This window comes from Salvelinus alpinus, chromosome 21 (assembly GCF_045679555.1).
Source record: "Salvelinus alpinus chromosome 21, SLU_Salpinus.1, whole genome shotgun sequence".
NCBI lineage: Eukaryota > Metazoa > Chordata > Actinopteri > Salmoniformes > Salmonidae > Salvelinus > Salvelinus alpinus.
In genome coordinates, this window is record NC_092106.1 from 34,330,476 (window position 1) to 34,348,429 (window position 17,954).

The 17,954-nt window shown below is 48.0% G+C and overlaps 1 protein-coding gene across 2 annotated transcripts in view; it reads right to left on the reverse strand.

The window, feature by feature from the left end:
* The window catches only part of LOC139548275 (guanylate cyclase soluble subunit alpha-2-like), a 72,040-nt gene that overhangs the window by 49,399 nt on the left and 4,687 nt on the right, over positions 1-17,954 (reverse strand). Inside the window, exons 2-4 of one of the 2 annotated variants that reach the window (XM_071357847.1) lie at positions 16,000-16,061; positions 14,296-14,417; positions 8,278-9,155 (exon numbers count right to left, since the gene is read on the reverse strand). In XM_071357847.1, the coding sequence (XP_071213948.1) occupies positions 8,278-9,155; positions 14,296-14,417; positions 16,000-16,061 (1,062 nt within the window). Of the gene's footprint in view, positions 1-8,277; positions 9,156-14,295; positions 14,424-15,999; positions 16,062-17,954 lie in introns of both variants that reach the window. The other variant, XM_071357846.1, reaches the window with a different exon arrangement.

A 17,954-nucleotide genomic window follows, 5' to 3' on the forward strand; every position in this document is an offset into this window, starting at 1 on the left:
GGGGGTTCTGGTTAGGTGAAGCGAGGACGGAGGTGGGGGTTCTGGTTAGGTGCTGTGAGTAGAGGTGTGGGGGTTCTGGTTAGGTGCTGTGAGGAGGGGGGTTCTGGTTAGGTGCTGTGCGTAGAGGTGTGGGGGTTCTGGTTAGGTGAAGCGAGGAGGGAGGTGGGGGTTCTGGTTAGGTGCTGTGAGTAGAGGTGTGGAGGTTCTGGTTAGGTGCTGTGAGTAGGGGTGTGGGGGTTCTGGTTAGGTGCTGTGAGTAGAGGTGTGGGGGTTCTGGTTAGGTGAAGCAAGGAGGGAGGTGGGGGTTCTGGTTAGGTGCTGTGAGTAGGGGTGTGGGGGTTCTGGTTAGGTGCTGTGAGTAGAGGTGTGGGGGTTCTGGTTAGGTGAAGCAAGGAGGGAGGTGGGGGTTCTGGTTAGGTGCTGTGAGTAGAGGTGTGGGGGTTATGGTTAGGTGAAGCGAGGAGGGAGGTGGGGGTTCGGGTTAGCTGAAGCGAGGACGGAGGTGGGGGTTCTGGTTAGGTGCTGTGAGTTGAGGTGTGGGGGTTCTGGTTAGGTGAAGCGAGGAGGGAGGTGGGGGTTCTGGTTAGGTGAAGCGAGGAGGGAGGTGGGGGTTCTGGTTAGGTGAAGCGAGGAGGAAGGTGGGGGTTCTGGTTAGGTGAAGCGAGGAAGGATGTGGGGGTTCTGGTTAGGTGCTGTGAGTAGAGGTGTGGGGGTTCTGGTTAGGTGCTGTGAGGAGGGGGGTTCTGGTTAGGTGCTGTGCGTAGAGGTGTGGGGGTTCTGGTTAGGTGAAGCGAGTAGGGGTGTGGGGGTGCTGGTTAGGTGCTGTGAGTAGGCGTGTGGAGGTTCTGGTTAGGTGCTGTGAGTAGAGGTGTGGAGGTTCTGGTTAGGTGCTGTGAGTAGGGGTGTGGAGGTTCTGGTTAGGTGAAGCAAGGAGGGAGGTGGGGGTTCTGGTTAGGTGCTGTGAGTAGGCGTGTGGAGGTTCTGGTTAGGTGCTGTGAGTAGAGGTGTGGGGGTTCTGGTTAGGTGAAGCGAGGAGGGAGGTGGGGGTTCTGGTTAGGTGAAGCGAGGAGGGAGGTGGGGGTTCTGGTTAGGTGAAGCGAGGAGGGAGGTGGGGGTTCTGGTTAGGTGAAGCGAGGACGGAGGTGGGGGTTCTGGTTAGGTGAAGCAAGGAGGGAGGTGGGGGTTCTGGTTAGGTGAAGCGAGGACGGAGGTGGGGGTTCTGGTTAGGTGCTGTGAGTAGAGGTGTGGGGGTTCTGGTTAGGTGCTGTGAGGAGGGGGGTTCTGGTTAGGTGCTGTGCGTAGAGGTGTGGGGGTTCTGGTTAGGTGAAGCGAGGAGGGAGGTGGGGGTTCTGGTTAGGTGCTGTGAGTAGAGGTGTGGGGGTTCTGGTTAGGTGCTGTGAGTAGAGGTGTGGGGGTTCCGGTTAGGTGCTGTGAGTAGAGGTGTGGGGGTTCTGGTTAGGTGCTGTGAGTAGAGGTGTGGGGGTTCTGGTTAGGTGCTGTGAGGAGGGGGGTTCTGGTTAGGTGCTGTGCGTAGAGGTGTGGGGGTTCTGGTTAGGTGAAGCAAGGAGGGAGGTGGGGGTTCTGGTTAGGTGCTGTGAGTAGGAGTGTGGGGGTTCTGGTTAGGTGAAGCAAGGAGGGAGGTGGGGGTTCTGGTTAGGTGCTGTGAGTAGAGGTGTGGGGGTTCTGGTTAGGTGAAGCGAGGAGGGAGGTGGGGGTTCGGGTTAGCTGAAGCGAGGACGGAGGTGGGGGTTCTGGTTAGGTGCTGTGAGTTGAGGTGTGGGGGTTCTGGTTAGGTGAAGCGAGGAGGGAGGTGGGGGTTCTGGTTAGGTGAAGCGAGGAGGGAGGTGGGGGTTCTGGTTAGGTGAAGCGAGGAGGGAGGTGGGAGTTCTGGTTAGGTGAAGCGAGGACGGAGGTGGGGGTTCTGGTTAGGTGCTGTGAGTAGAGGTGTGGCGGTTCTGGTTAGGTGCTGTGAGGAGGGGGGTTCTGGTTAGGTGCTGTGCGTAGAGGTGTGGGGGTTCTGGTTAGGTGAAGCGAGGAGGGAGGTGGGGGTTCTGGTTAGGTGCTGTGAGTAGAGGTGTGGGGGTTCTGGTTAGGTGCTGTGAGTAGTGGTGTGGGGGTTTTGGTTAGGTGAAGCGAGGAGGGAGGTGGGGGTTCTGGTTAGGTGCTGTGAGTAGGCGTGTGGAGGTTCTGGTTAGGTGCTGTGAGTAGAGGTGTGGATGTTCTGGTTAGGTGAAGCGAGGAGGGAGGTGGGGGTTCTGGTTAGGTGCTGTGAGTAGAGGTGTGGGGGTTTTGGTTAGGTGAAGCGAGGAGGGAGGTGGGGGTTCTGGTTAGGTGCTGTGAGTAGAGGTGTAGGTGTTCTGGTTAGGTGAAGCGAGGAGGGAGGTGGGGGTTCTGGTTAGGTGCTGTGAGTAGAGGTGTGGGGGTTCTGGTTAGAGGAAAGGGAAGGGGCAGACAGGGGTTTGGAGTGAAGGGACTAGAGAGAGAGATGAGGGGGTCCTGACAGCATGTCAGTAAGATGTCTCTTCTGTGTGCAGAAAGGTGTACACACAGAGCTGGAGGTTTGGGCTCTCAGCATCAGTAATAACTGTGTGTGTGTGTGTGTGTGTGTGTGTGTGTGTGTGTGTGTGTGTGTGTGTGTGTGTGTGTGTGTGTGTGTGTGTGTGTGTGTGTGTGTGTGTGTGTGTGTGTGTGTGTGTGTGTGTGTGTGTGTGAGAGAGAGAGAGAGAGAGAGGGAGGTTAAAGGAGTAAAGGAAAAGGAGAGTGAGACATTGGTACCACAGACAGAGACAAAACCTGTTCCCACTCAGGAGACTGAAAAGATTTGGCATGGGTCCTCAGATCCTCAAAAAGTTCTACAGCTGCACCATCGAGAGTATCCTGACTGGTTGCATCACTGCCTTGTATGGCAACTGCTCGGCCTCCGACCGCAAGGCACTACAGAGGGTAGCGCGTACGGCCCAGTACATGACCGGGGCCAAGCTTCCTGCATCCAGGACCTCTATACCAGGCGGTGTCAGAGGAAGGCCCTAAAAATGTTCAAAGACTCCAGCCACCCCAGTCATAGACTGTTCTCTCTGCTACCGCATGACAAGCGATACCGGAGTGCCAAGTCTAAGACCAAAAGGCTTCTTAACAGCTTCTACCCCCAAGCCATAAGAGTCCTGAACAGCTATATGCATTGCCCCCCCCCCCCACCCTCTCGTTTATGCTGCTGCTAATCTCTGTTTATTATCTATGCATAGTCACTTTAACTCTACCTACATGTACATATTACCTCAATTACCTCGACTAACCTGTGCCCACGCACATTGATTGTACCGGTAACCCCTGTATATAGCTTCGCTATTGTTATTTACTGCTGCTCTTTAACTTTTTTACTTCTCCATTTTTATTACTTAACATTTACTTTTCTTAAAACTGCATTGTTGGTTAGGGGCTCGTAAGTAAGCATTTCACTGTGAGGTTTACTACACCTGTTGTATTCGGCGCATTTGATTTGAAGCACGGTGGTGGCAGCATCATGCTGTGGGGATGTTTTTCAGCGGCAGGGACTGGGAGACTAGTCAGAATTGAGGGGTGGATCAACGGAGCAAAGTACAGAGTGATCCTTGATGAAAACCTGCTCCAGAGCGCTTAGGAGCTCAGACTGGGGCGAAGGTTCCCCTTCCAACAGGACAATGACCCTAAGCACGTAGCCAAGGCAATGCAGGAGTGGCTTCGGGACAAGTCTCTGAATGTCCTTGAGTGGCCCAGTCAGAGCCCAGACTTGAACACGATCGAAAATCTCTGGGGGGACCTGAAAATAGCTGTGCATTGATGCTCCCCATCCAACCTGACAGAGCTTGAGAGTATCTGCAGAGAAGAATGGGAGAAACTCCCCAAATACAGTTGTGACAAGCTTGTAGCGTCATACCCAAGAAGACTCGAGGCTGTAATCGCTGCCAAAGGTGCTTCAACAAAGTAATGAGTAAAGGGTAAGAATACTATTGTAAATGTAATATTTCCGGGGGTTATTTGTGTACGTTTTTCCTTTGTCAGTATGGTATATTGTGTGTAGATTGATGAGGGGGCAAACTATTGAATCAAATTTAGAATAAGGCTGTAACGTAACAAAATGTGGAAAAAGTCAAAGGGTCTGAATACTTTCCGAATGCATTTTAGATCACTGTCCCTGCTATGACTATTAAAGGTCAACTGCCACTTAGAACCAACTTCTCTAGTTTTAAATGGCCTTTGTGTCATCGAAATGAGAAAGAAACATTAATTGTCGTGTCAAAATTGACTACAATGTGTAAATAGGGCAGTTTGGGTCATAAAGTCAGAGTTTGGTAAGTGACTGCATCATGACTTACTTGAGGGTTTGGTTTGGATTACAATTATGTCAACAATTTATGCACCCTTTTGCCTAATAATAGATGGTGACACTGTGTTTCCTTGGAAAGACTGGGCGAGATCGCTTTGCATAGCCCCGATGCTCCTTAGGAGGACCAATGGATTGGTTGAAAATGAGCAAACCCTGCACACCCAGGGCACCGGGTCACGCAAAACAAACATCCCCACTGAAACCTCTGCTCCAGACAAGACGCGTGGTTAGTACTTGTCCTTGCTTGAGAAATAGCTACTCTAGTGAAAATGGGCTTCCAAAAAGTTGTTCAACAATCTAATGGATTCCATTCAACAGGTTTCTACCGTCAAACCTGACACTGGTGTGTTGTTGGAAAGTAGCAAAGTTTTGTTTATAGCTAGCTAGCTACATGCTACATGTCATTATTATCCGCTCTGATACTAGTCTATGATACTGTGATGTAACTAGCTGAATACATAGCCTCTTCTTAATGAGTGAAGAAGAAGATTTGTTGCACCTGACGACAGGTTTGAGCCTTGCTAGCTAACGTTTGACCTTATTATGACCCTTTTTGACAGACCTCCTCCTGATGCTAACATAAATACACAAAGACACACTCTCTGACACACTCACTAATGACAGACTCACTGATGACAGACTCACTAATGACACACTCACTAATGACACACTCACTAATGACACACTCACTAATGACAGACTCACTAATGACAGACTCACTAATGACAGACTCACTAATGACAGACTCACTAATGACAGACTCACTAATGACAGACTCACTGATGACAGACTCACTGATGACACACTCACTGATGACACACTCACTGATGACACACTCACTGATGACACACTCACTAATGACAGACTCACTAATGACAGACTCACTGATGACAGACTCACTGATGACAGACTCACTAATGACAGACTCACTAATGACAGACTCACTAATTACAGTGTGTGTGTGTGTGTGTGTCAGGGAAAGGCCAACCTGGTCACCTGTGATACAAGTCAGTATTCGATGTCCATCCATATCTGAGGACGTTGGGAGATGATGTAGAAACTGGCCACTAGGGGCAACAGTCAGCGCTCTTACACTAAAGTAGGTATTGGTTTTGCTAAGGCGTTGTGGACGGGGATGGCGGATTGCAAGTTCGAATCCAGCGATATAAAGTTGTTTTTGATATTTCTGTTTAAGCCTATCCCAAACCTTAACACTTACCTTAACGATTCTGAGTTAATGCCTAACGTTAAGATTTCAGAGTTAATGCCTAATGTTAAGATTTCTGAGTTAATGCCTTATGTAAAGATTCCAGAGTTAACGCCTTATGTAAAGATTCCAGAGTTAACGCCTTATGTTAAGATTTCAGAGTTAATGCCTAATATTAACCCAGCCTCAAAAATGTAGAGTTAATGCCAAAATGTAACGTTAAACACTTAGACATTTGACGTTTGGAACAACTTCAAAATTTGACGTTTGGAACACATTTTTTATTTGACGTTAGAGAAACATGAAAAAACGTCTAATTCTGACGTGAGACTGTGAGAGCTAGTTGGGAATAGCAGGGGGTTGTGTTATTCCACCTGAGGTGTGTGTGTTTCTGCTAACTCAGTCAGAATTGACCTGCTCTACACTTCACACTGCTTTTTGATTCATCACCGTGGTTACCCAACCACCGCCAACAGAGAGACACGGGTGACGCACGGAGACACATTTAATCTGCAATAACTGTATTTTTCTCTGTGTGTGTGCGTGTGCGTGTGCGCTCGTGTGTGTGTGTGTGAAAGGGGCCCAACCAAGCTAAAATGGTCAAACCCAGGCCCAACTAAGGTCCTCTAAAACAGGGGTCTAATATTGTATTCTCAAAGACTGGAAAGCACAAAGGGTTATGTAGTGACACTCATATATCTGCCTGAGAGGGGAACCCTGTGAGAGAACGCCAGCCGAGTGGGAGGGAGGAGAGAAAGATAAAAGCGAGGGAGTGAGCGGGAGAGAGGGAGATAGAGAGATGTAGTGATGCTCGAGTTCTGACTCCGAAGAGGAGCTCCTGGTACTGTACAAAAAATAGCGTGTGTGTGTGTGTGTGTGTGTGTGTGTGTGTGTGTGTGTGTGTGTGTGTGTGTGTGTGTGTGCATGCATGCAGGGGACAGCCACAGCAGATAAGAGCCACTACAAAGGATCACAGATGATTTGGGTTTGGGGAGATTTTCAGTCTGTGTGTGTGCGTGCGTGCATATGCCCATGTGTGTGTGTGTTTAGATGATGTTTTGTGTGGGCTATAACAGTGGAACAGACCTGCAGGGTAATGCTCTTTCAGAAGAGGATATGTAAACATAAACTGGTGTATTTCATAATCATCTGTCCAGATGACCACAGTAAGCCCTGGATGTCTCCCTCTGAAACCCACTGCAACACCAGAGCCATCCAATTAAAACCCCCGTACGGAGCAGAAACAACTACAGGAACACACGCACACACACCTACTAAATTGTGTACATTTGTGTTGGAATTCTCAATATTAGCTGATCTTGTGCCGATTCATTATACAGCAATCATGCACTGATATGATAATTATAATTTACTAGGCTCTGTAACGTATGCTCCCTGCATGCAAATCTTTCAACTCAAGGTATGGTAAAAAAAACAGTAGCTTGGAAAGATGATTCGTTCTGCAAAGTAGCAGACCTTAAGGTATCTTTTCAACCTATTGCAATCAAAAAGATCTAAATGTCCAACTAACATCACTAGGTGACGTACAGATAACACAGTGTTACAAGAAGACAGAAACCTGACCTGAAAAGACTCCCTGAACACAGTCAGTTAAAAACATTCAAATGAGTTCAGCTGGGACAGATAGTCCCCCAGAGGACAACTAACCTACAGAATTAGTCTGGTAGAGAAGGACAGACAAATCCAAGAAGAACTAGGAAACAACACAGACTTTTAAAGCTATAACCCAGAGGAACATAACTAATTTAGGAGAAAAAGACAGGAAGACTGTAGATAGAGGATGGAGAGAGCAGTGTGTGTAGCTTGCTGACAGGGGAGACTGTAGATAGAGGATGGAGAGAGCAGTGTGTGTAGCTTGCTGACAGAGGAGACTGTAGATAGAGGATGGAGAGAGCAGTGTGTGTAGCTAGCTGACAGAGGAGACTGTAGATAGAGGATGGAGAGAGCAGTGTGTGTACCTTGCTGACAGGGGAGACTGTAGATAGAGGATGTAGAGAGCAGTGTGTGTAGCTTGCTGACAGGGGAGACTGTAGATAGAGGATGGAGAGAGCAGTGTGTGTAGCTAGCTGACAGATGAGACTGTAGATAGAGGATGGAGAGCAGTGTGTGTAGCTAGCTGACAGAGGAGACTGTAGATAGAGGATGGAGAGAGCAGTGTGTGTAGCTTGCTGACAGGGGAGGCTGTAGATAGAGGATGGAGAGAGCAGTGTGTGTAGCTTGCTGACAGAGGAGACTGTAGATAGAGGATGGAGAGAGCAGTGTGTGTAGCTAGCTGACAGAGGAGACTGTAGATAGAGGATGGAGAGAGCAGTGTGTGTAGCTAGCTGACAGGGGAGACTGTAGATAGAGGATGGAGAGCAGTGTGTGTAGCTAGCTGACAGGGGAGACTGTAGATAGAGGATGGAGAGCAGTGTGTGTAGCTTGCTGACAGGGGAGACTGTAGATAGAGGATGGAGAGAGCAGTGTGTGTAGCTAGCTGACAGGGGAGACTGTAGATAGAGGATGGAGAGAGCAGTGTGTGTAGCTTGCTGACAGGGGAGACTGTAGATCGAGGATGTTATACAACAGGACCATTTTTGCCTCTTTTTCTGATGCGCGCACACACACACACACACACACACACACACACACACACACACACACACACACACACACACACACACACACACACACAGTACATAAATACCTTCTCCTTGGTGCCTGACTGGGAGCAGTCTGGCCGGGTGCGGATGGTGAAGGGGGAGGCCAGACGCAGCAGTATGGCCTGGAAGGTGGGCTGGATCCTGGGGGAGATAATCTCAAAGCAGTCCCTGAAGGAGAGGGTCCGGTGAGGCTCGATCCGTGCCTGCCTTCTCAGACCTTCCCCTAGCTGCAGCAGCTCCATGCTGGGGCCCAACACCAGGTGGAAGGGGAAGGCCCTGCAGAATGTAGCTGGACCGATGCGCAGGTCAGTGGGGGAGAGGGAGAGGGGCGGGAGGGTCTGCTTGGAGGTCTCTGTTGGAAGAGTGACAGAGGAGGGAGGGATGGAGGGAGGGGAGGGTGATGTTTCTCTGATGAGGAAGGAGAGGCAGACGGAGGCAGACGGGGAAGGGGGTGATGGTGACGCGGAAGGAGAGGGGGTCGGTGTAGGGGTGGAGTCTCCTCCTGAGTGTTCTGGGTCCTCATTGGGCGACAAGGGCGCTAGGGGAGGGGCTTCCTTCACCACAACTTGGGAGTGGAAGATTCGGCGTGCGACGGCTCGGATCAGACCAGGCATAGCCAATCCCACGACAGGGGCGGGGTTAAAGCAGTGGAGGAGGAGAAGCTTTCCTCCCACCCTCTCCCTTCTTCCTCCTCCTCCTCCTCCTCTCTCCTCCTCGTGAGGGTCTTTGCATTGAAAGGAGGGGCTCTCTGAAGAGGCGCGGCGTCCGGTCGAGGTTCTGATGTGTTCTAAGATGGCGTCAAAGCCATTAAAGAAGTCCTGCAGGTTCCCTCCCACCGCTCTTAGAACCCGCTCATTCTCCTCGAAACACAGACCGAAGAACTCCTCCCCGAAACGCTCCCTCAGCTCACAGAACCGCACACCTAGAACACAACACAACCACAACCTCAGGACAACGTAAGGACAACACAACCACAACCTCAGGACAACGTAAGGACAACACAACCACAACCTCAGGACAACGTAAGGACAACACAACCACAACCTCAGGACAACACAACCACAACCTCAGGACAACGTAAGGACAACACAACCACAACCTCAGGACAACGTAAGGACAACACAACCACAACCTCAGGACAACGTAAGAACAACACAACCACAACCTCAGGACAACGTAAGGAAAACACAACAACAACCTCAGGACAACGTAAGAACAACACAACAACAACCTCAGGACACCGTAAGGACAACACAACTACAACCTCAGGACAACGTAAGAACAACACAACCACAACATCAAAGTAAACGAACACAGCTGGAGTGCCATGGCTGGGCTGTAGGGAGTTATTTACTGTGAAGGACAAGCAGAGCAGAACGCTGATCTAGTCAGCTTTAGAGCACACACACACACACACACACACACACACACACACACACACACACACACAACACACACACACACACACACACACACACACACACACACACACACACACACACACACACACACACACACACACACACACACACACACACACACACACACACACACACACACACACACTTACACACACACACACAGCTGCTGTTTTTCTGACTGATCAGTCAACCCTGATGCATAACAAACAGAGAGAACACAACAGGCTGGACAACACACAACAAACTACAAACCACACACACACATACACATACACAGGTGGGTTAGGTAATGAGAGTATGGTGAGGAGCATGCTGACATTTACAGGCATGTCACGGCTGAGGCAGCGATGGAGAGAGGGAGGTAGAGAGACATGGAGAGAGGGAGGTAGACAGACGGAGGAAGGTAGACAGAATAAGGGAAGGAGGTAGACAGACGGAGGAAGGTAGACAGAATAAGGGAGGGAGGTAGACAGACGGAGGAAGGTAGACAGAATAAGGGAGGGAGGTAGACAGACGGAGGAAGGTAGACAGAATAAGGGAAGGAGGTAGACAGACGGAGGAAGGTAGACAGAATAAGGGAAGGAGGTAGACAGACGGAGGAAGGTAGACAGAATAAGGGAAGGAGGTAGACAGACGGAGGAAGGTAGACAGAATAAGGGAGGGAGGTAGACAGACGGGGGAAGGTAGACAGAATAAGGGAGGGAAGTAGACAGACGGAGGAAGGTAGACAGAATAAGGGAGGGAGGTAGACAGACGGAGGAAGGTAGACAGACGGAGGAAGGTAGACAGAATAAGGGAAGGAGGTAGACAGACGGAGGAAGGTAGACAGAATAAGGGAAGGAGGTAGACAGACGGAGGAAGGTAGACAGAATAAGGGAGGGAGGTAGACAGACGGAGGAAGGTAGAAAGACGGAGGAAGGTATACAGAATAAGGGAGGGAGGTAGACAGACGGAGGAAGGTAGACAGAATAAGGGAGGGAGGTAGACAGACGGAGGAAGGTAGACAGAATAAGGGAGGGAGGTAGACAGACAGAGGAAGGTAGAAAGACGGAGGAAGGTATACAGAATAAGGGAGGGAGGTAGACAGACGGAGGAAGGTAGACAGAATAAGGGAGGGAGGTAGACAGACGGAGGAAGGTAGACAGAATAAGGGAAGGAGGTAGACAGACGGAGGAAGGTAGACAGAATAAGGGAAGGAGGTAGACAGACGGAGGAAGGTAGACAGAATAAGGGAAGGAGGTAGACAGACGGAGGAAGGTAGACAGAATAAGGGAAGGAGATAGACAGACGGAGGAAGGTAGACAGAATAAGGGAGGGAGGTAGACAGACGGGGGAAGGTAGACAGAATAAGGGAGGGAAGTAGACAGACGGAGGAAGGTAGACAGAATAAGGGAGGGAGGTAGACAGACGGAGGAAGGTAGAAAGACGGAGGAAGGTAGACAGAATAAGGGAAGGAGGTAGACAGACGGAGGAAGGTAGACAGAATAAGGGAAGGAGGTAGACAGACGGAGGAAGGTAGACAGAATAAGGGAGGGAGGTAGACAGACGGAGGAAGGTAGACAGAATAAGGGAGGGAGGTAGACAGACGGAGGAAGGTAGAAAGACGGAGGAAGGTATACAGAATAAGGGAGGGAGGTAGACAGACGGAGGAAGGTAGACAGAATAAGGGAGGAAGGTAGACAGACGGAGGAAGGTAGACAGAATAAGGGAAGGAGGTAGACAGACGGAGGAAGGTAGACAGACGGAGGAAGGTAGACAGAATAAGGGAGGGAGGTAGACAGACGGAGGAAGGTAGACAGAATAAGGGAAGGAGGTAGACAGACGGAGGAAGGTAGACAGAATAAGGGAAGGAGATAGACAGACGGAGGAAGGTAGACAGACGGAGGAAGGTAGACAGAATAAGGGAGGGAGGTAGACAGACGGAGGAAGGTAGACAGAATAAGGGAGGGAGGTAGACAGACAGACGGAGGAAGGTAGACAGAATAAGGGAAGGAGGTAGACAGACGGAGGAAGGTAGACAGAATAAGGGAAGGAGGTAGACAGACGGAGGAAGGTAGACAGAATAAGGGAGGGAGGTAGACAGACGGAGGAAGGTAGACAGAATAAGGGAGGGAGGTAGACAGACGGAGGAAGGTAGACAGACGGAGGAAGGTAGACAGAATAAGGGAAGGAGGTAGACAGACGGAGGAAGGTAGACAGAATAAGGGAAGGAGGTAGACAGACGGAGGAAGGTAGACAGAATAAGGGAGGGAGGGAGACAGACGGAGAAAGGTAGACAGAATAAGGGAGGGAGGTACAGACGGAGGAAGGTAGACAGACGGAGGAAGGTAGACAGAATAAGGGAGGGAGGTAGACAGACGGAGGAAGGTAGACAGAATAAGGGAGGGAGGTAGACAGACGGAGGAAGGTAGACAGAATAAGGGAGGGAGGTAGACAGACGGAGGAAGGTAGACAGAATAAGGGAGGGAGGTAGAGGGAGATGGAAGGAGGTAGAAGTAGATGGAGGAAGGTAGAGGGAGATAGAGGGAGGGAGGGAGGTAGAGGGAGATAGAGGGAGGTAGAGAGAGATGGAGGGAGGGAGGTAGGTAGGTAGAGGGAGATGGAGGAAGGTATAGGGAGATGGAGAGAGGGAGGTAGATGGAGCGAGGAAGGGAGGTAGAGAGATGGAGGGAGGGAGGTAGATGGAGGGAGGGAGGTAGGTAGATGGAGGGGGAGGTAGAGGGAGATAGAGGGAGGTAGAGAGAGAGAGAGGGAGGGGTGTAGAGAGAGATGGAGGGAGGGAGGTAGGTAGATGGAGGGAGGTAGATAGAGATGGATGGAGGGAGGTAGGTAGGTAGATGGAGGGAGGTAGATAGAGATGGATGGAGGGAGGGAGGGAGGTAGGTAGATGGAGGGAGGTAGATAGAGATGGAGGGAGGTAGATGGAGGGATGTAGAGAGAGATGGAGGGAGGGAGGTAGGTAGATGGAGGGAGGTAGATGGAGATGGATGGAGGGAGGGAGGTAGGTAGATGGAGGGAGGTAGATAGAGATGGAGGGAGGTAGATGGAGGGATGTAGAGAGAGATGGAGGGAGGGAGGTAGGTAGATGGAGGGAGGTAGATAGAGATGGAGGGAGGTAGATGGAGGGATGGAGAGAGAGATGGAGGGAGGGAGGTAGGTAGATGGAGGGAGGTAGATAGAGATGGAGGGAGGTAGATGGAGGGATGTAGAGAGATATGGAGGGAGGGAGGTAGGTAGATGGAGGGAGGTAGATGGAGATGGATGGAGGTAGAGAGAGATGGAGGGAGGTAGATGGAGATGGATGGAGGGAGGTATGGAGATGGAGGGAGGGAGAGATGGAGGGAGGGAGGTAGAGAGAGATGGAGGGAGGTAGAGAGATGGAGGGAGGTAGATGGAGATGGATGGAGGTAGAGAGAGATGGAGGGAGGTAGATGGAGATGGATGGAGGGAGGTATGGAGATGGAGGGAGGTAGAGATGGAGGGAGGTATGGAGATGGAGGTAGAGAGAGATGGAGGGAGGTAGATGGAGATGGATGGAGGGAGGTATGGAGATGGATGGAGGGAGAGATGGAGGGAGGGAGGTAGAGAGAGATGGAGGGAGGGAGGTAGAGAGAGATGGAGGGAGGTAGAGAGATGGAGGGAGGTAGATGGAGATGGATGGATGTAGAGAGAGATGGAGGGAGGTAGATGGAGATGGATGGAGGGAGGTAGGGAGATGGAGGTAGAGAGAGATGGAGGGAGGTAGATGGAGATGGATGGAGGGAGAGATGGAGGGAGGGAGGTAGAGAGAGATGGAGGGAGGGAGAGATGGAGGGAGGGAGGTAGAGAGACAGAGAAGGAGAACACTGAGGAACAGGTTGTGCTTTAACCTAATAACCATCAGTACTGCAGCACAAAACAGAAAGATGGAGGGGGGAGGAGAAAGAGGGATTAGGGAAGAGGAGGGAGGGAGAGAGGGTGAGAGGTAGGAGAGCCAGGAAAGGGAGAGGAAGGAGGAGAGAAAGAGAAAAGCAGAAAGAGGTCAAGAAGAAGTGTGTTTGTCAGAGCTCCACCGAGATGTGTCTCCTCATTAGAAGGTAGCTGTAGGGTTCCAGAGGGGTTCATGTGCGTGTGGAGGTGTTACTTTTAGTAGCAAAGTGCAATTGAAGAATTATTCTAGTGTCAACATTATAAATCACACACCTATTCCACACACAGCTTCATTTCTGTGAAATTTCAGGACTTTTTGGGGAGTCAAAATGACACACACACGCGTTTGGACATAAATCAAACCCTTATACATCAAAAAGCACACACTATCCCTTACTACGCATAGTTAGCAGACAGCACTAATCAAACTCCTGGAAATGTGCACACAGAGACTAAGCAGAGAGCATAGAAGTCATTAAAAGCACACACACACACACACACACACACACACACACACACACACACACACACACACACACACACACACACACACACACACACACACACACACACACACACACACACACACACACACACACACACACACACACACACACACACACACAAAGTAAACAGGCAGTACCAATAACATTCTGCCAACACACAACTCTACACCGATGGGCTACACATGCACGACACACACACTCAGTCACATGGTAGAGTGATACTGACCCTGTAGAGTAGCCATGTACTGTAGTATTCCTGAGATGTCTGCCTCTTCTCCAGAACCACAATGATCCACAAAAGGACACTTCTCCAAAGTAACACTTTTCTTTTCCTCCTTCCCATCCTCTCTGCACCTTTGACACACACACACACACCCACCCACACCCACACCCACACACACACACACACACACACACACACACACACACGGAATGGGGACAGAGAGATTATATAATTAAGCAATAAGAACCGAGGGAGTGTGGTAAATGGCCAATATACCATGGCTAAGGGCTGTTCTTAAGCACGACGCAACATGGAGTGCCTGGATACAGCCCTTAGCCGTGGTATATTGGCCATATATCACAAACCCCTGAGGTGCCTTATTGCTATTATAAACTGGTTACCAACGTAATTAGAGCAGTAAAAATAAATGTTTTGTCATACGCGTGGTATACGGTCTAATATACCACAGATGTCAGCCAATCAGCATTCAGGACTCGAACCAGTTTATAACAGGCTAGAGATCGCCTCATTGCTGGTCTGTTTATAAACCAATGGGGCATTACCGTAATATTTACCGGGGCATTACTGTAATATTGACCTGCTATGTCTAATGAGCACATTTACCACCCTAATAGACAGAGATCACACACACACACACACACACACACACACACACACACACACACACACACACACACACACACACACACACACACACACACACACACACACACACACACACACACACACACACACACACACACACACACACACACTTAACTATACTGAACAAAATCTAAATGCAACATGCAACAATTTCCATGATTTTACTGAGTTACAGTTCATATAAGGTAATCAGTCAATTGAAATAAATTCATTACGCCCTAATCTATGGATTTCACGACTGGACAGGGATGCAGCCACTGGGGAGCTAGGCCCACCCTCAGTTTCATCAGCTGTCCGGGTGACTGGTCTCAGACGATCCGCTGGTGAAGAAGCCGGAAGTGGAGATCCTAGGCTGGCGTGGTTACACGTGGTCTGCAGTTGTAAGGCCAATTGGACGTACTGCCAAATTCTCTAAAATGACGTTGGAGGCGGCTTATGGTAGAGAAATTAGCATTAAATTATCTGGCAACAGCTCTGGTGGACATTCCTGCAGTCAGCATGCCAATTGCACACTCCCTCAAAGCGTGAGACATCTGTGGCATTGTGTTGTTTAGAGTGGCCTTTTATTGTCCCCTGCACCTGTCAGGTGGATGGATTATCTTGGCAAAGGAGAAATGCTCACTAACAGGAAAGTAAACAAATTTGAGAGAAATAATATTTTTGTGTGTAAAAACTTCTGGGATCTTTTATTTCAGCTCATGAAACATGCGACCAACACTTTACATGTTCAGTACGGTTCAAAACAAGGACACAGAGCAACACAAAATACAAACACACGTGTTATGTAACGGATGAATTAGTTACATGGTTTTCTCATTTATAACACTTATATCAGCTAAAACAGATTTATATGAGCTAAAACAGAAAACAGTACAGTAGCCTTGCTCTTATGTGACCTCACTATGTTACTAGAAATCATTACTCACAGTATGCTTATTCTCTCTTCCCATAGGCCTATAGCTACCTCTACTACACCATTCTCAAGGACGCAGACACACGCATACACACACGCATACACACACGCAGCACAGCAGTCCTTACCTGATCTCTTTCTGTCTGTAGAACTCTAAGGTTCTCTGTAAAGACTGTTGAACCATCTGTGTCTGAAAGAAGATGAAAAAAGAAAAATGTCACTGGGCCAGTAACCGAGAGGTTGCTGGTTTGAATCCCGAGGCGACAAGGCGAAAAGTCTGCCGATGTGCCCTTGAGCAAGGCACTTAACCCTCATTGCTCCAGGGTCACCGTTGAAAATGGCAGACCTTGGCCATGGCCCCACTCTCTGGGATATGCAAAAAAAACACATTTTAAATTCACACATGCACATTAATACACACTTGTACATGTGTGGAATAGGACAAATATAAGCACCCTGCTGTCCTGGTCGGGTCAAGTGGTCGCTAAAAACTCAGGGCCCTAAATATAAATATATAACAGATCATTTCAGCAGACCGCATTTAATACTTTATTAACATTCCAGCAATGTATTACTGGCACAAAAAAACACTATCCTTTCCCATCAACAACGACAAAAACACTATCCTTTCCTATCAACAATGACAAAAACACTATCCTTTCTTATCAACAATGACAAAAACATTATCCTCTCCTATCAACAACGACAAAAACACTATCCTTTCCTATCAACAATGACAAAAACACTATCCTTTCTTATCAACAATGACAAAAACATTATCCTTTCCTATCAACAACGACAAAAACACTATTATTTCTTATCAACAATGACAAAAACATTATCCTCTCCTATCAACAACGACAAAAACACTATCCTTTCCTATCAACAACGACAAAACACTATCCTCTTCTATCAACAACGACAAAAACACTATTCTTTCTTATCAACAATGACAAAAACATTATCCTTTCCTATCAACAACGACAAAACACTATCCTTTTCTATCAACAATGACAAAACACTATCCTCTTCTATCAACGACGACAAAAACAATATCCTCTCCTATCAACAACACTATCCTTTCCTATCAACAATGACAAAAACACTATCCTCTCCTATCAACAACGACAAAAACACTATTCTTTCCTATGGACAATGACAAAAACACTATCCTCTCCTATCAACAATGACAAAAACACTATCCTCTCCTATCAACAACGACAAAAACACTATCCTTTCCTATCAACAACAACAAAAACACTATTCTTTCTTATCAACAATGACAAAAAATGTATCCTCTCCTATCAACAATGACAAAACTACTATCCTTTCTTATCAACAATGACAAAAACATTATCCTTTCCTATCAACAACGACAAAAACACTATTATTTCTTATCAACAATGACAAAAACATTATCCTCTCCTATCAACAACGACAAAAACACTATCCTTTCCTATCAACAACGACAAAACACTATCCTCTTCTATCAACAACGACAAAAACACTATTCTTTCTTATCAACAATGACAAAAACATTATCCTTTCCTATCAACAACGACAAAACACTATCCTTTTCTATCAACAATGACAAAACACTATCCTCTTCTATCAACGATGACAAAAACAATATCCTCTCCTATCAACAACACTATCCTTTCCTATCAACAATGACAAAAACACTATCCTCTCCTATCAACAACGACAAAAACACTATTCTTTCCTATGGACAATGACAAAAACACTATCCTCTCCTATCAACAATGACAAAAACACTATCCTCTCCTATCAACAACGACAAAAACACTATCCTTTCCTATCAACAACAACAAAAACACTATTCTTTCTTATCAACAATGACAAAAAATGTATCCTCTCCTATCAACAATGACAAAACTACTATCCTTTCTTATCAACAATGACAAAAACATTATCCTTTCCTATCAACAACGACAAAAACACTATTCTTTCTTATCAACAATGACAAAAACATTATCCTCTCCTATCAACAACGACAAAAACACTATCCTTTCCTATCAACAATGATAAAAACACTATCCTCAACGACAAAAACACTATTCTT